The sequence below is a fragment of the Macrobrachium nipponense genome, chromosome 24 (assembly GCF_015104395.2).
Source record: "Macrobrachium nipponense isolate FS-2020 chromosome 24, ASM1510439v2, whole genome shotgun sequence".
Taxonomy (NCBI): Eukaryota; Metazoa; Arthropoda; class Malacostraca; order Decapoda; family Palaemonidae; genus Macrobrachium; species Macrobrachium nipponense.
Genome location: NC_061091.1, coordinates 20682462 through 20702724, shown reverse-complemented (window position 1 = coordinate 20702724; position 20263 = coordinate 20682462). Strand labels below are relative to the sequence as shown.

Genomic DNA, 20263 nt, shown 5'->3' with positions numbered 1-20263 from the left:
TATATTTACAGACTCTATGAATGATCATTAAGTTTTGAGCTTTCCTTACCTGTCATAAGCTACACCAATACAGATAGTTTTCTGTGGATGCACTGGTGAATATTAATTTGAAACAAATAAACGGAAAAAACATTCAATTTACCTTAACTGGGAGAAGGTAGAGTCTCTTGCGGTAAGTTTTGAGGCTGCAGATGAAGCAAGTGTAGTTGTAGGTGTCATAGAGTCGGGCATTGTGGTCCACTTGCGCCTTCTCGTACTGCTGCCACTGCAGGATCAACGAGTGGAAGCAACACAGGCACACCAGAACGGAATTGGCATCTACACGTGCCTCCGGGTGGGCAGACTGGTGCTTGGCCAGGAAGGGAAAGAAAGGCTCGGTCCCCTGGGCCTTGCTCCTGAGTGCGTAGGTCTGACCGGGCTTCGAGTGGAAACTGCACACGAAGCAGTTGATGGCAATGTTCAGAGCATGCTGGGTAGTGATGACCGGTAAGGTTGGCAAGTTGGGATCCTGGGTAGCTGGAACTACTTCCAAAGTGTGGATGGGCTGGCCCAAGTAACCAGAAGACGCAGACGATGATTTCATGGGTACGATGTCGTTGACCTTCAGGGCGTTTGCGAAAGGCTGAGGTGATGTGCTGTCAGCTGTGTTTGCCCTGTCTGGTGACCCAGGGGTCAGCCTAGGCGAGTGAGATGTTGCAGGCATAAATCTGAGTGAAAACTGTCTCTGCTCTGTGGGTACATTCTCCTTTTCGTATTCTTCCCACTGAGTGTTCAGATGTTGGTAACATGGTCGGCAAGCCAGAACTTTCCCATCCTCAATAACAGTATTCGAAGAGTTCCTGGGCAAAAATTTCAGGAACAGGAAATACATTCCATTTGAGGTCCCTTTGTCTGCTACCATAGAGAGCCAGTGCATCATTTGTCGGTGATGAGTCTGGTGACACAAATAACAAGCTACTTCTTCTACCAGGGACTCAGAGATTGGATGCGGCATTATTATCTGGGGATTATGCTGCAAGGGAGAAGCTACCATTGGACTGCTAGTATGCTGTCTCCCAGAGGTGGTAATTGTTTCAGCCTTTACAGTCTTTCCCTCTGGTGACGAACTTCTATTAGCTTCCAGTGATTTGGCTTGCAGTCTTGCTTGTTCCTGGGGTATAGTTTTGAAACAGAGAGAGCATACCTGCACCATACCCTGTGGAGATATAGGAGATGCACCTTCCGGTGCTTCCAGGTCCTGAATAAGAGGGTAATAGGGTTCCTTTTCACAATTAGGTTTACAATAGATGAGACACAATTTACTAGAAGAAAATTCACATCCACATTTATAACAAACAAAAGCAGTGGAGTCGTGTGAAGACGACGACAATGATGCTGAGGAGTTTCTCTTACGAAGAGAATAATTTCTCTCACTATGTGGAATCTTATGTGCTTCATAAGTATCCCACTGATGCTGCAAGTGACTGAAGCACTCCCTGCAAGCTTGTACTCGCCCTGATGCCTCCATAGGATGCGACTTACTGGGGCGGGAGTGATTCGTCAGGCTTGGAAAAAAAGGACAACCTCCTAACTGCTGCTTAGCATAAATGTCAACCAAGGTTCCCTTTTTATGATGGTCACCACATACATAACATACTTCAGTGGTGGCATTTTTGTCTGGCATGCTCAAATCTAGCAAACCTTCTGTCTGAGGTGATGAGTCAATCTGTGAGCGTTTTGTGCCCCGTCCTCGCCCACGGTCTATAGTTAAATCTAAGGCCTCTTGCTGAGGAAGTGGTTGGGGTACTGTTAACAGTGGGAGAGTGGGTATTCCTGGTGGGGGTAAAGGCATAGTTGGAGGCTGCGCTTGCGGCGGTAAAATTCTCACCCGTTTGGCTTCATGGATACCTCCTGGTGTGACCGACGCCATGGGTACTGCAGGATGGACTCTACCACTACCAGTAATGCTGCTACTACTACTACTTTGTGGAGGCCTTTTGGGGTCTGCTGGGACTGGCGGTGGGTCAGTAGTCAAGCCCAGAAGCTGAGAAACATATTCACTCTGGACACCCCCTTCCACCCCAGTATAAGGTCCCTGGTCAACCCTCTTCAGCCAATAGAAACGTTTCACAGGTGGGACTTTCTCTCTCTCATAGGATTCCCACTGCTGTGTAAGATATGAAAAACACAAAAAGCAAGACAGGACGTGGCCATCTTGGGATGGGGGCTCTGCTCCATCAGGAGGCTCGTGTGTCTCTAAAAATGGGAAATATGGCCCTGATGCTTGTTGCCGGACAGCAAGCGGATACTCTGCACACCCTGGATGTCCACATACATAACAGGTAACTCGTCTTTTGGACTCTATGCCCTCTGGTCGTATACATACTGGTTTCATGGTTCTTGATTAATATTCTCTCGGTAGGACGATGACTGAACCATTACATCTGAAAAAGATTGAGAAACGAGTATAAGTTATAATTGTACTGATATGTGAAATAGAGCCATCTGTAATTCATAGAAAAACTTTAAACAATGCTCAGAGCTTGTATTCTAAATTATGAGATTATTATATACGGGGAAGCTACACTGGGTAGTCCGATGTAGCTAAACAAATAAAAGCCATTGCAACTAAATAAAAAAACAGACTTTGGTAAGGCTGAAAGTGGAATGTGTTTGACATAAATTTACCATAATCAAAAGTATAAACAATCTTATGATTTATGACACGTTAAAAAGGTGGACACAGTTCTGAGCAAAAATTTCTACAACCTTACATTGTACTCAATCCCACATTTCTTCCCCAGCACCACATACAGATACATTCACACACACATGCGAGAGAGATTTATATCAAAGGATAAACAAACCAAACGACTTAACGTAGTATAATTTGCTAAGTATTAACCAAAATAGACAAGGAGCCCCAGGAACCCTTTTCTGCAAGAACCAGACCAATCTGCAGCTTGCCTTGCAATATAGACATGTTAATTCTATTGATAATCTGATGAACTCGATATCTATAACCACAAAAATAGAAAAAAAAAATCAACCTTCCTTGGCAACTTTTCCCCTCCATGCGACCAGTGACCGTCATCTCTCTCTCTCTCTCTCTCTCTCTCTCTCTCTCTCTCTCTCTCTCTCTCTCTCTCAAGAAAAAAAAAGGCATTCTAAGGTCATCATATAAATATACCGTACGCCTATTGCGCTAGTGACGACGGTGGTCAAACGAAAAAACTATTCCCTGTGCAGAACTAATCCCTTATGCACAGATAATGTGGTGGTAGGTGGGGGGAGGGGGGGGGGGGGGGATCGTTCAAGGAAGTATTGTCTGCGCTTGAGGAAAAAATTATATGAAATTGAAATTAATTTCAATTGTTTATAACGTGATGACCCATATTTTGGCTTCGGTACAGTGACTTTGCTTAGTCTAAGCACTGAAGTGTTTATATTCTCTTCTGGGCAACCGTCCAACAGACACATTTTAATGAATTATTTTTTTGTGGTGAAAGACAATTACAGTATTTCACGACACGTTTAGATACAATGTCATGAGTTATTTATTCCATTTTGGTGAGACAATTAAAACGCTTCACGATGGCTTCATGTAAAAGTCATTAAGATTACACTGATTCGCCAAAAATAAGTTAGCGCATTCAGCTTCCTTTTTATGGTTAAATTTTTATCAATGGAAACGTACACAAGGAATGTGAGTTGTTTCTAGTCATGGAATGAAAAAATGGGATAGAATGGTTGAAGGTAAGAGGGGTTTCCAAAGTTCTGGAAAATATAAAATGTGATAGAAATGAAGAGAAAGAGACAGGAGGGGATGGAAAGGTAGAATTTGGAAAGGTTGGTATGGAAAGTGGTCTGGGTTATTAAACAAACCGACCCTTTTTCTTAGAACCTAATCAACCTGGGTTATCTTAGAATAAACTAGCGTGAACCGCAAGTTCTTCTACATTTTACATTTCAGTCTGCCATCGTTCAGGACTAACATTTCTCTACCTTTGGAAAGCGACCAGAGAAAGCTTCTTATTTCCTTGAAATCCCAAAGAAAGGGTATTTGTTATGACGCTACTACTTCCCTCTAAGAATAACGTAAACAAGTCCTGAAATTAGTGGGTTAAACAGAAAGGTGTTAATCAAACCGACACAGATACTACAGACGACAAATTTAACGATCACATATTTGTGGAATAACTGACTTAAAAACAACACATAACTCACATTAACTATCAGACTGGCATTTGTCATATGATAAATATCATTGGGTAAACGTCATAAGATAAAAATCACTTGGATAAAGTCATAAGATAAAAAATCACTTGGGTAAACGTCATAGCATAAAAATCCCTTAGGTAAACGTCAAAGGATAAAAATCACTTGGGTGAACGTCATGGGATAAAAAAAATCATTTGGGTAACGTCATAAATCACTTGGGTAAACGGGTGTTCAACACACCGACACAAATATTACTGATGACAAATTTAAAGATAATGTATATCTAGAATAACCAATTTTTGTAAACAACACAAAATCACATAAATTATCATAGCATTTGTCATTTGATAAAAATCGGTCGGGTCATATCTCACTATAAACAGCTAACGTCAATGTAAAAAAAAAAAAGTATTAAAAAATAAAATTTAGAAAATGTTTCTGTGTTCCCACAATGCAGAATTACAGACTAAACTTAGCGTTTCATATTTTCCTCGCGGTACATTTGCACTTTATATGTGTGTGTGTGTGTGTGTGTGTGTGTGTGTGTGTGTGTATACGTGTGTGTGTGTGTGTATATGTATAGATATATATATATATATATATATATATATAATATATATATATATATAAAACAGCTAATACCACAGGAAAATGGATATTCGCTTACTTAATGAAGTCACGTGTCTTCAGTGATTTTTAAGCATATATATATATTATAAATATATATGTATTATATATTATATATATATATATATATATATATATAACATAATTTACCTAAAGCGAAAAAAATAATAATGCATTGTCACGCAAAAGAAGAGGAGACGAAGAACTCTCCAGCCCAACCAACACAGTTCCTCGGGGCAACTTAAGGAATAAAATATTTAGTGTGACGTCAAATGCTGGTAGAACGGACGTGTCACCTTCGTGGAATGCAAACTCAGCCGCCCACTACTTGCTTACAGATAACACCCATAAACGTCTGCATGTAGGTATGCGTGTGTGTGTGTGTGTGTGTATGTGTGTGTGTGTGTGTATGTATATTATTATTATTTATTATAATTATTATATATATATTATATATATATATATATATATATATATATATATATAGATATATATATATATATATCTATTATATATATATATATATATATATATATATATAATTATATAGACACTTACATACATACAGAAATATGTACGTATATAACTGTAATAGCCACAATGCTATCTTAACATCTCGAATTCGTCACGTTTTCGATACGCTCTTGTTATTACAAACCCTTGTTGCAGTAACCTTCGGATCAAGGTCTATCTTATGTCTACAGACCTTGCTTTGGATATTGGAGGGTACAAGTGTATCCAAAAAAGCGCAAGAATTCGAGAAGTTAAAGAGGGCACTGAGGCTATTACAATTACATATGCATTTGGTAAAAGTGACCAGTAGATTCTCACACACACACACGCGCCACACACACACCACACACATATATATATATATATATATATATATATATATATATATATATATATATATATATACTCATAATTACTTTAGCACGTGATTCATTTATCACACATCCACAGGTGAAAATTAGAGACGGGGTGTAGGTCCTGGCTTTGGAAATAAAGTCGAAACCTCCAAGCCAGGACCTACACCCGTCTCTTATTTTTCACCTGTGGATATATATATATATATATATATATATATATATATATATATAGTATATATATATATATATATATAGTATATATATATATATATATATATATATATATATTCAAACTGGATGGTATCTAGCGGAGACATTTATTCAAAAAAAGTTACAAGCTTTCTAGGACTAACAGCCCTCATCGTCCGGTATCTAAGGATACACGATGATGACTGTTAGTCCTTTTCCTGAATAAATAGCTCCGCTAGATACCATCCAGGGTATTCCGCCAACGCCAGTACTCGAAGTCGGAAAACAGGGGAGCGGGAAGGCTTAAGGTAGGACAGAACAATAGCAAGAATGTCGGATGGAGGGGGGAGAATATAAAGGCCAGGAAGTTCCTGACTGGATCTTTGCTGAAACTACCACTTTCCTCCTCCGAGGTGCCTTTAAGCAGATATTCCGTCTTGAATGAGGTCCTGTTACTGACTGTATTAATTAATGCACCAGCTAGAGACTTACTGCCACACCTACATATGTTTGTATATAAACTCTTGTAAGATATCCTATGTCTATATTTTACCACTGATCAGGAGCAAAGAAGGAAGTGCTCGAAACATGGTTGCAACGTTCAAATAGTGTTTTATGGGCCTTTTATCATATATATATATATATATATAATATATATATATATATATATATATATATATATAATTTGTATATATTTATATTAGTTTTACATAAATCGCTTTCCTCAACCAGGATAAGCCTCCGAGAAAAGAAAGGACAATGATCACTGTCACATTCACACCTGAATTGCTGATTCATGGGTGACCCCACATACAGAAAACAAAATGCTCACCAACAGCGTGTCGAATCCCTTACACACAATGTGCCATTCACCGTAAGATCTAGCATGCATTCTCTAGCTTGCAACACTTCCAGTCACTCCATTCCATCTAACCGAATCTTATTCTTCTCCTTCCTGCTAATATTTTCAAATTATTAACTCCTCACCACCAACCCGTTACCACCAGTCTTCCGACGTGACCAAGCCATCTAAAGTACATAAAAAAGGGTTTGTTTTCATACACATTAGGTGGTTTTGTCGCGTGGAAAGAATGGCGCCATGTCCTCAAAAGAAAAACATGACAAGAGCCACCACTCTGCCAAGGTCATGTCGTTGTCCAACAGTTCTAAATTGCAACGGCCCACAGGAAAGGCACGTATCACGAAAAGAAGCCAATGTTGGTGGTAAACAAAAGCCATAAATACATTAGATTCCAATTCACTTCCTATGATTCATCACGCCTTTCCGTGTCAGGGCGTTAATCGGTCTTCATTCCGACGCTGGAGCAAATAATACTTTTGGATAGTTCTGTTTACAATCTATCGTCGTGACCTTACTAAAAGCTTTGCTACTCAAATAATCTACAATGGATCCAAAATACTGATATATTCACATGCAATATGTGTGTTCTCAATTAATAGTCTGAACGAGTAAAAAGCTAAAATCTTAAAAAAAGCTGAAAGGTAAAAGCTCTGCTACTCAGGTAGTCAAAAATACGGTTCAAAATACAGAGAGAAATTCACGCTCAATACACGTATTCAAAATCAATAAAAATTAGTAGTCAGGACGAATACAAACCAAAACCACAAGGATATCTGATAACCTCTGTTCCAGCTGTAATTATGCTAGTCGGACAACAATCATTATTAATAACACACGACAAAAGCTATAAAAATCCTATGGACATTCAGTTGACATTTATATCTTCGGTATTTACTGGTTCAGTCAAGTCTACAGTGGCCGACATTCTTAGTATCTGGCTACTGAGTACAGTAGCGTGACGTCGTAATTTCTGAACCTATAGTCCAAGAACCTATAGTCCTTGGGCCACAACATCAGCTCTCCTCCAAAAGAAATACATGGACCAGAAATTGACGAAAGGAATATAAATATAGGTATAAGCCTAAAGTTAGCAATTAGACTCACATAATGGATTACATATATTAGAAATATGGTTGAGATGATATCAAATAGTAAAAAATGGGGATGGGTTACATAAAAAATAAATGCTATTAAACTCAGATTGCGTTTAAGTAATCTGATGCCAGAAGATAAACAAACATCTTCTGAATTTAGGTTAGTAATGTTTTTTTAATCGACTTTTGATTTATTAATGATATTTAAGTTGTGCACGTGTCATGGATTAAAACTTGCAACGGAGATGTGGTTTGTTGTCAATCTGCATGCCAAGTAGTATAGGTGCAATTATTTCAGTAATAATATAGTCAATCTCAAAATACAATTAGAATGTCTTCTTGAGTGCGAGAGATATCATTATTTGTGGAATGAACGTTAAGCTTTGTAATAATAGGATTTTATGACCTATTCCATTTGAGCTCCATGTATTTCTTATGGAGATAAATCTTTGAAGTGGCCGGCCCAGGCCCGGGCGATCACCTCACGGCTACGGTCTTCAATCTCTGACGTTTCAGCCACGCTCTTGTGATTTATATTGGTACAAATACTGTAATAAGTGGAAGATGTCTCCTAAATGAAATTGTAGTAACCAGTGGGTGAAGTCACTATTCGGTGGTTAAAATGTCTTAAATAACTTTAAAGTAACTAGTGGGTGAAGTCACTATTCAATGGTAGAAACGTCTTGAATATAGGTACTTGTAGTAACCAGTGGGTGAACTCACTATTCAGAGGTAGAAATACCTTACGTAAACTTCAAGTAATCAGCTGAAATGTGTATTCCCTGGCCATTGGCTGAACACTTGTTCCTGAATGTCAGCTCCTATCAACTGGTCAGAACAGAGTCAATTTGAAAACAATTCCCATGGAAATCTCTGGCACGTAAATTAGCACAACGCTTAAGAAGGAAAATTCCCACAAAATGTCTAGGACCGCATGAATTAATCATTACGTTAAAACTCATTCTCGGACATCAATAACAAAAGGCTTTTGCTTCCATTCAAAGAAATTCCCAAAGCAACCTTCGATGCGTGAATCGGCACAACGCTTACAAAGAAAAGATAAACGAAGTATCTTCGATTACTGGGCATACAAACATTAAAAGCACAATTCTGTCGCACCGGATACACAATCAACGCCGTGACGTCGAATTAAAATGGCCATGAATGACACGTGAAAATAATGTAAACAAAATCTCAAGAGTTTATAATAAGTTCGGGACCGCCTTGCAAGCCAAGAGAAGAGAGTATTTTTCTAAGGTGCTACAGTTATATTCAGTTTAAGGTTAGACATGAGACTGGGAATGCCAATAAGGTCACGATCAGACCTGGTTATATCCGAGAGTAGATGTTTTGGAGACAACACTTACTCTAAGACATCCTTTAAAAAAAAATAAAAAAATAAAAACACCAGGGTACAACACAAATGGTTATAAAATTTTGCTGTTCTTGTGCCTTGGTGGGAAGATCTAAAGGAAAAGAATGACTTACACTACTACTACTACTACTACTACTACTACTATCAAATAATAACAATGACACCAGGTGCGACAAAAATTAAAATAAAGAAAATTTCCTGTTCTAATTCTTCTACTACTACTGCTACTACTATTACTAATAATAAAAATACTCATGGTAGAATGAGTCTTGAAATGGAAAACAAATCCACAGTTATGAATATATACATATATCATTTAAAGATAAATCTCTACAGTAAGCTTTGCAGAAACTGTCCGAACAGTTTCCCGAAAGGTTTCTGTGCAGATTTAGCTCTAAATATATAAACATATACATAACTGTGGATCTGTTTCTCCAATAATATTAATAAAAAAATAATAACAATAATAATAACAGCCACCTCTCTCCAACCTGCCACGAACTCCAGCAGCGGAGAGGAAGAAGCTCCGTTTCCCAAAGTACCGTGGGTAAAAGTGTCGACCTCAAAACATACAAGTCCTCCTATAGTTAAATGAACGTTGGCCACACTCCCGTAAAAAAAAAAAAAAAAAAAAAAAAAAAAAAAAAAAAAAAAAAAAAAAAAAAAAAAAAAAAAAAAAAAAAAAAAAAAAAAAAAAAAAAAACTTCTTCACCCATCCACACACCCCCCCAACCCAACCCCCTTCTCCTCCCTTTGTTTCATAAACTTGATAAGGGTAGCCGCAACTAGCTCTCACTGCTTCCCACAGGTTTATTTACTTTCGCGGGCTCTCTCTTGTAGGTTAATCCTGATCTAGGTCACACGCACATACATACATACACACTCCTCAAACGCCCTTCCCCTCCCCCAAACTCTCACACTTTTGCCAGGCGATACAGTTCAATGTACATTCCAAAAATAGTGCTCCTGTATTTGTTGACTGCAAAATGCCAAACTTATTTAGTGTGGAAAACATCTTACCTGGACATAAACCAGAAGAAAAGACAGTAAACACAAGAAATGGACACTAAAAACGCTTCAAATTGGGGATACTAGAAACATTAAAGGTAACAGCAATGAACTTCTAAACCAATCGATCGACGAGAATCAGTGTCTACATCACCCGACCAATTCTGAAGTAACCCAAATCGATTCAGTCACGCTAGAGGATGTAATGTGAGGGACAGCATCGGCATACCTCGTATCGTCATCGTAGGGACGCTGTATGGAGGGCAGCGGATGTTGTCAGATGGGTACTAACTGACTGTTAAGTGACTACATTTCAGACACACGTGACACTTGCAATTGCAGAGGAGAGTAACTGCAAAGTACATACACTCCCAAATTAAAGATCTACGAGTCGTGGACATGGGGACGTTTTGACTTTTCCTGTCATCTCAATGGAAGACAGATGACCACCGAATTCTTGCACCAGTCAAGCAAGCTGAGGAGCAGCTACTGCAGACTCCACCGGCGACAAAAGACTGCTTCTCCACGAAGATACCCATTGACCCTCCACGCGTTCCCCTTCTACCAGTGGGCATTATATCGACTGTTGTTGACTCAGCGATAGTGGCTGACCACTTAAGTACATTCTGCAACTTTTGATTGATTCAATGGCCTTCTTTATTTCTACGACTTATGGCAACGACACGATGCGAACTGTGAGTTACGACACTTTAACCTACAAAACTAATCAAGTACCAATTACGTACTCCCCAAATCTTCTGTCAACTTCCATACAATACCACGATGCCCTCTACAAATTATCCTTTAAATTCTAAGCGATTACGCAGAACTTGACTTACGTACGACTTTTATAATCTACAAAACTAATCAAGTATCAAAGAGACCTCAAAACTGTCAAGTTTAATAAATCTCTCTTTCTATCTTTGGCTCATCCCCGCGTTCATGGGCGACCTTGAGGGTATGAGCAATGTATACTTGGCAAGGGGCGAACCAGTGCTAGATGAGACAGGCGAATCCGAATTGTGCCGACCGACAGCGTATGGCCCCATTCCATTTCAAGTCTAATTATAAAGATCTTGCTCAATCGCAAGACAGTCCTACTCTCGTATGAATTAAGCCTAACTTAAGATGGACACTACAATGTGTCCAACACACACACACACACACATAACAGAGAGAGAGAGAGAGAGAGAGAGAGAGAGAGAGAATCTTGCTCAATTAACTTAAAATTCTCTACCCATATGAAATAAACCTAGCGTTCAGATGGCCATTGCAAAGATGTACATGAGAGAGAGAGAGAGAGAGAGAGAGAGAGAGAGAGAGAGAGAGAGAGAGTCTTGCTCAATCATACAATGCTTCTCTAATATCAATTAAATCTAGCTTCAGACGGCAATAGAGAGAGAGAGAGAGAGAGAGAGAGAGAGAGAGAGAGAGAGAGAGAGAGAGAGAGACTTTCATACCGCGACCTTGAAACTGCACTTATCTCGCAAAAAATGCATCAACTCATCATGATTGTTCAAAGAGCAAACTGATACCCGATGTCTTATAACCTACGAACACAGTGCTTGAATTGGGGAAGCACATAAGACTGATAAGAAAAACACGGAGTAAAATCCAAAGTCCCCCGAATAAAGTGAAAAAAAACCACTTGGACTGATAACGTTCAAGACAAAATATCGTGATATACATATAAAATAATTTAGCCTTTGGCCAAAGAATATTCCGTGGGTATTAACCGGTGCTCTTAGCTTCAAGGCTGCGTTGTCACGTGAAAGAAAAACAACACAATTTAACAATTAAAATAATACTAATAATAATCGTCCAAAACGGGTGAAAATATTTCATTGTCACATGTAATAACCAATTATTGACACTGGAAATAGACGAAATAAGTCAAATTGATTACCAATCTCCTCTGTAACCATAAGTATACATAAAAATAAAATAAATCTTTCTTCTACCTTTGCAATCCGCTCTTCAGTAGAAGTAGATTTCTGATAAGAGATAAGAAATCCAATTATAGCTCCCCAACAGATAAGGAGCAGCGAGAAGGCTTTTTATCTTATCCACTTATGTCACTATCAGATTATGACGAGACCTCTCTGATACTACGTCGCCAGACGCATGCGCAGGAGCAGCTGATAGCAGACGATTTTTTTTTAACCAATATATATATTTAGATAAACACATACCTAAAGAGCAAATGCGTACTATTTGAGCACAGAAGACCTAATGAAAGGTTTACCACTAGTGAGGTGTGATTTACATCGTTGTGGTATCCTGTTTACTGTTAGTGGGGAAAGAGAGAGAGAGAGAGAGAGAGAGTGTTGCACTTTTCGCTATCAACGTTGATGACGGAGGCACGATAAAATAAAATAAAAAAACAAGCAAAAACAAGGATACTTTGTTTACTGCGCAAAGCATTGTCGGCGAACTTGACGTGAACTTAATAAATATCAAACATTTGTATTACAGAGGCATTAGGTCCACGTCACGTGTCACTGGCTATAGCTACAACACTAATACTCACAATTACCCTATTGTGGCTGTTGTTATTACATTGTTTTTGTAGATTTGAGTAGTCCCCTGATACATAATTATGGTCAGACACCTGTCGGACACTGACGCATCTGAGAGAGAGAGAGAGAGAGAGAGAGAGAGAGAGAGAGAGAGAGAGAGAGAGAGAGAGAGAGAGTCCAAAGGAACTTAAAGAAAGCAAATCAAACCCAAAGTCGTTCGGGGCGAGAATCAGCCTAAATACAGTAAACACAGTCAGTAAACCTACTGGTACGGAAATCCCCCAAAAGCATATCACGCTGATAAACAAGCGCCCACCTTAATCGTTTTGGTGGAATCATATCTAGACGCTATCTACAATGTACTGTTCTTTCACAACACGTACACTGTCAACACTTTACACACTGCTTTTGGGATTACTCAATGTCTTTTGTAATTCAAGAAAAACTTTATATATGTATACTGCAAAGACATGTGAACACACACACACACACACACACACACACACACACATATATATATATATATATATATATATATATATAGTTAAAATATATATATATATATTATATTAGCTCACGCGTATGTAAAGTACTGATTGCTAGTTTTTCTGAATAATGAAGTATTTTTTAGTAAAACTAAAGCAGTCTTAGGTTTTCTATGTATAGTCTCTCTACATACAGCCATACAAAATACAAATAATATATATAATATATATATATATATATATATATAATATATATATATATAAAGACCTGTTTACCTTGTTTGATATCTCACTGTTATGTTCATCCTCTAACTGCTGAGAGAGAGAGAGAGAGAGAGAGAGAGAGAGGAGAAGGAGAGATAGAGAGAGAGAGAGAGAGAGAGAGAAGAGAGGAGAATACTAGTTTGCTACATTACGTAAATTTGGCACAAAAAGTTCTTCAAAACGAATCAAAGACCTCATTTTAAAGTAAGCAGTTATGAATCCCCCCCCCCCCCCCCCCAACCCCGGCATAAAGACCTAGCGGAAGGCTCCACAGAATTATGAACACAAAGGTCACAGCAACAATCATACGTTTGAGCATTACAGAAATAATTTTGTAAAGTTTTTGTTTAATTGTCCGATATACGTATTGATATACCTCACCCATACCAATATATATTTCTATGGGTGTTTTAGTTTTAGGAACGGAGGAAATAAATGAAATAAATACATAGGAATGATTTTTCCAAAGACCGTTCCAAGGCCACGAGAGTTCCACAAACTCAGTCTAGTGTCTAGTTCCCCCCACATCAATTACGCTGGCAATTTCAGGACTTCTACCTTAGCAAATTTGGACAGTCTCGGGTTCTACCATTGTGGAACCTGAACTCGGCCGACTATAGGGTAATTGGACACCAATCAAGCCTAACAATGTGATCAATAACGCGGTTGGCGTATCTTGTGTAACCAAGACTGTACTCACATAAATACATACATACATATTTACGTGCGTACGTAAATACACACTTACATACGTATATACATACAAACATACGTACGTACGATTAATAACTCGGTTGGTGTACATTGTGTAGCCAAGAATGTACACATACGTACGTACGTACACACTTACATACATAAGCACTTCTGTGGTTTTCTGTGTACGTATACAAATGGACAAAAGGATCTGCTGTTATGATTATTATTATTATTATTTATATGGTGAGCCATATTCATATGGAACAAGCCTAGAGGGGCCATAAACTTGAATTTCTCAAGCTTCCAAGGAATATGGTGCTCGTTTGAAAGAAATTACAGAAGGTAACCGGAAATACAGAAAGACGACGATAAATTTTTTATGAATTATTAATAGTACAAGGAGAATTGCTCTAGGGTAGTATTGTGTTGCATCTTATTTTTACTACAATCATGAATCTTGGATCAAAGACGACAAAATACAATCACTAGGCAATCACGTTGAACTAACAGGAAAAGTTGTATTTGCAGATATTTCCTCTCAGTCATGACACATAATTACGCATTTATTTGTGATATTCCAGTTTACAGACCGGTCTCGTGTTAAGAAAAAGCCAACAAATACATTATGTGACATAAGGTGTAAAAGTCGTTTGTATGAAATCGAAACTTGATACTTTCTTGACAAGACATCTCGCTACTCACTGTAGTAAGTCTTTTCTGAAGGAAAATATTCGATATTACCTAGGACTTTTAAGAGCCAAGACATATAATTTGTGACATACGATGTACAAGACGTTTGTTTGTAATGAAACTCAACATTATCTTGACTAGACAATCTCGTTACTAATTGCACTTGTGCTTTCTGAAGGAAAACACTTGGCATTTACCTACGACTTTAAAGCACACTCTTACGGGGTCGTATGAAGTTTAGTTTTTTGTTCTGAGACGGTAAGAGTCGAACAACATAATTTTATAAGACGCGCAATAAAAATGGGATGACGGTGCACTCCTAATTCCATCCTTAGCAATCGATGCGAAGTGAGGTCTACTTACGAGGCAAGGCGGAATTTCTTTCAAATATTGATACTGTTAAAATTACGAGCGAATGACCACAAGCAACAGACATTATACAAAGATTTGCGCACCTGTCACCCACGAATTTCTATGTTGAATTCTTACGTCAATATGGAGTCACACTTGAATTCTTACATCAATATGGAACCACAGGCTAAAATTTCACCAAAAACTCGACCATAATATTAAGATTTAATTTAATACCCACTTTGCTACAGGGGGGCGCAACTGTAGACATTCATTGGAGGAACCAGCAGTACTGAAACTGGAATAACTTGGAATATCAAATTCAGGCCAGAGGCCAAGCGCTGGGACCTATGGGGTCATTCAACGCTGAAACGAAAGTTGCCAGTAAAAAGGTTTTGAGATGTAACAGAAGGAAAACCTCGCTGTTGCCCTCTGAAATGATTGTTGGGAAATGGCGGAACGAAATATAAATGGAAAGGATTGCTGCAAAGAACCTTAAGTAATGCCTACAGTGCACCGAGTGTGGTGCACTGACGGCACTAAACCGAAACCCCCCCCCCCCCCTCCCCGGGGCTACTGAAAGATGGGTAGCCCAAGATAGGTAAGGACTTTAGGGCAAGGCTAGGTTAGGTTAGGTTAACATATGTTAAAAAAAAAAAAAAAAAAAAAAAAAAAAAAAGCAATTGATCCAAGAAATACAGAGAAAAAAAAACTCCTCATGGGAACAATTTATTTATAGCAAACTAAACCCGGTCACTGTGCACGGGCATTAGCCCATTGAAATGTTCCACTCTCAGTTGCGGGGTCATTCTCTCCAATATACTTACTTAATTCATGAGATAGTAAAGAGCGACCATGCATCTAATAACTCACTCAAACTGCTCAACAAATTCACGACTCTCTCATGGTAACACCGAAAAATGCAAAGTCATTTTTCTTTTGCTTATTCTTTTACGTGAACTTGAGCTTGACAACTAACTTATAAGGTTCTCATCTGAGGTTAAGTTTCATATCTGTTCATCGTTAGACTCTCTTGTGTATTTGCTAATTTACTAATTAGTTAATGTTCTTCTATCTATTATTCAGCATTCTTAATGACCCCTGATATTGACATAATTCATCTACAAGCAACCCATTCACAAGTTTCCCTTTTCATTCATCAGATTCTACCTTTCAGTGTACAGTGCAACAGGGCATGGAATCAGAAACACTCCTTACATATATTTCTAAATCCAACCAAGATTGCTATAGCAACTTACGTGTACTCAGTCCATTAGAACACCAGAACACGAATTCAGTAAGTAAAACATTACACAGGTTCCTAGATAAGCAAACATACGATGCCGATGGCCAGTTACACTATCCTACCCAAGGATGCATTTGAAATCCAACATGACCTATTCTATTCAATTGAAATGTCAGGAACTTATATTAATTTTACTGATTTAATACAAATAATGACCAAAGAGGAAAAGCTTCAAGGAATTAATGATCACTACACTATAAATACGTACTTTATACACACACACACACACACACACACACACACATATATATATATATATATATATATATATATATATATATATATATATATATATATATATAGTGCGTGTGTGTAATACGCAAGATATTCTGTATAAACCTGAATAACATGAGAATTCTCTCTCTCTCTCTCTCTCTCTGACAGAATGAATGGTAATCTAATAGCAAGATATAAGTATTCGAAATTGGTATTCTTTACTTTTTTCAGAACAGAATTGCAGTAGGTCAAATAAATTGAGATTTTCTTAATATGATAACTCAAGTATAGCCTAACTAGAGAGAGAGAGAGAGAGAGAGAGAGAGAGAGAGAGAGGGAGGAGGAGAGAGGAGGAGGGAGGGCGAGAGAGAGAGAGATTTTAGCCTAAACCTTATCTCTGGTATCCGATAGTAATCATCATCAACCGAACCTCGCGTGACATCGGTATCAAAATCGAATACTTTCACAGATTAGTAATACAGTTCCTATTGTTGTATAATATTTAACATGACAACAACCCACAACTGATAAGGCGACGCATATGTATGGGCTTAACTGATTAAGACAAATGGAGGAGTCCATGATATACGTCAACCTATCAGGTCATTCAGCACTGAAAGGGAATTGAGAGTAGAGTTTTGAAAGGTGTAACAGGAGAAAAATCTCGCAGTAGCACTATGAATCAATTGTTAGGAGAGGGTGGAGAGCAGGATGGAAGAAAGAGAATATGAACGGAAGTATAATAAAATGGAATGAGAGGGGTAGCAGCTCGGGGTAGTAAGGACGTTTCAAAGAACCTTGAGTTATGCCTACAGTGAGAGGTACTGACAGCACTGCTCCCGTACAGAGTCAATATTATATGTGGCTTGTTTTCCTGCTGATATAGGATTCGAGATGGATAATTCCTTTAGTCCCCCCCCCCCCTTTTTTTTTTTCCCCCCTTTTTTTTTAATTACCTTTCCGAATACGCTGGCATATGGCTAATTTATGCTTATGGTTAAAACTTACACATTTATTTTTATTTTTTCTAAGGATCCTTGAAGGATTTATCTTTCTCCTACCTTAGGACTTTCATGGGAAAAGGGTCCCCAACGATTTATAAGTTTATGATGCAGTTTACATCCTAATACATTCACTTAATGCATTACTACCAGAATACACTTCCCCTTGCATCTTGATAACTGACTTACATTTTTACCTGTTTATTTACCATTTTGTAAATTTATTTTTTCTTTTTTGATAAGTGATCTCTTCTCTCTGCATTTCCCTTTACATACTGTTGCTTCTCACTTCTTACTAATGAACATCATATTCTTTAAAAGCTTGAGTTTCAAGGCAATTGCCCTATGGTGGGATTGGTTCTTATGAATAGGGTTCTTCATCTTCGGGATAATAATCATGTAGAGATTTTTTCTGAATATACAAAATATGCACCGTCTTTCTGCCTTACTTCACCAACAACACTCACTAAAAGCTTTCTACAAAAAATAAATAATGGAACCTAAACACAGAGAGAATAAATATGCACAGACCTTTCTTCGTTATTCTTCTGACATGGCTCACTAAATATTTTCTGCAAATAAATAAATAATGGAACCTTTAAAATCACGGCAAAACACTGCGAGAATAAATATGAACACACTTCCTGCCTCACTTCACCTACACTACTCACTAAAAAAAAATTTCTGCAAATAAATAAATAAATAATGGAATCTCATTCTCATAGAATATAAAACGCAACTTAACCACTACAAAACATCGCAATGCCGCTAGCGGAATCTGAAAGCTTCGAAAGCCACATCAAGACACTATTCCACCCAAGGTTAAGAACTGGCCACGTCGTGTCCTTGGGCTTGAGTTGCAATCAGCATCCATGGTGGAGAGAAAAAAAAAAAAAAAAAAAAAAAAAAAAAAAAGCAGGCCGATACAATAGCAGCCGAAATACGTTCGTTTAGGGTCTTGTCGGGATATTTCCGGCTTCTCTCTTTGTTAAGGTGGAACGACTTGCTGTATACTACGTCGTATCTATCTTCGTACGAATTCTGACGTCGGTTCCTCACGGTGTCCTGGAAGTCATTATCATCTCTTTCTCTCTCTCTCCTCAACAAGGTAAATCTCAAGGACTATCAGGTAACTTCTACCTCAAATAATATATATACATATATACATACATACATACATACATACATACATACATACATACATCACTATATTATATATATATATATATATATGTATATTATATATATATATATAAAATGTGCGTGTGGGTGTTTTGTATGCAGCGTCTTAGGAGCCACTCCTAGTTACTGGATACGGTTTAATTACTATCCCTCTTTCTCATATATATATATATATATATATATATATATATATATATATATATATATATATATATATAATATATATATATATATATATATATATATATCATATATACTGTACATAAAACTCCCCAGAGTCACTATCCAAAACAGCCAATCAATAAAGGAAAAGAATGGGACGACTTGATAAAGACCGTCCCCCCATCGACAATTAGCAACGGCCGAACACACGCATAATCAGCCCCCATGGAGGTCTTCCAGTTGTCTAATTTAGATAACCGTAAAACGCTAAAGCCCGATAACAACACCCGATACCTAAAACAACCACCGCGATAACATCCTTATCGATTACGAAATAAGTAGAGGCTAGATGGACGACAACGACAGTAACAAATCTCAATAATTATAACGATAACGAAACTGACACCGAAATTCGGTAATGGAGCCATTACGGATGTGTCTAAGGTATGTGAGTCTGTCGTTATAGTACATTCACATCAACCGTGCATTTGATGTCTAGGCCTGTTAATTTACGACGCTCCTGATTGGCTGTTGATAAGCCAATCACAGGGCTGGGAACTCTCAAGTCTCTCTCGAGAGTTCACATGGGTTGGATCTATGTTCACCCCTCCTTTCAAAAGTATGCCTCAGGAGAAGTGGGACAACATTCTACCTATGTGACCTCTCGAGAGAGACTGAGAGTTTCCAGCCCTGTGATTGGCCTCAAGAGCGTCGTAAGGGACAGGCCTAGACTTCAAATGCACGGTTGATGTGAATCCATTATAGTGCATATTAGTAATAGCAGTATAGTAGTAGCAAAGTAGTAATAATCTGCATAAATACTCTGGGTTATATATATTATATTATATATATATAAAATATATAAAAATAGATATATATATATATATATATATATATTATAGAAAGATGAGGAGAGAGAGAGGGGAAGAGCGAGAGAGACGAGAGTCGAGAGAGAGAGAGACCTTCAAAGTGCTGTAGGCTTCAACTATCGTAGCACTTCTCGGGGAATTTTCGCATTTATACATATTTAAAAATCGCCATATTAAAAACTGAGTTCTTCAAGTCGGTTTTGGGCCGGTCACAAACTTTTAAAATCTAAATAATCTATCAGCGTCCTAATAGTTTACTATTGCTTACTAGAATGGAAGGAATGGCATATACAATTTG

General features: G+C 37.9%; 1 protein-coding gene across 9 annotated transcripts in view; it reads right to left on the bottom strand.

Moving 5' to 3' along the window:
- The window catches only part of LOC135205505 (uncharacterized), an 88236-nt gene that overhangs the window by 39653 nt on the left and 28320 nt on the right, over positions 1-20263 (bottom strand). For 7 of the 9 annotated variants that reach the window (XR_010312546.1, XM_064236239.1, XM_064236237.1 and 4 more), the window contains exon 2: positions 143-2423. Coding sequence is in view for 8 of the 9 variants with exons in the window: in XM_064236239.1 (XP_064092309.1) it covers positions 143-2374 (2232 nt within the window). In the remaining variant the exon portion in view is untranslated. Of the gene's footprint in view, positions 1-142; positions 2424-10453; positions 10709-20263 lie in introns of those variants that run through there. The other 2 variants (XM_064236235.1, XM_064236234.1) reach the window with 2 other exon arrangements.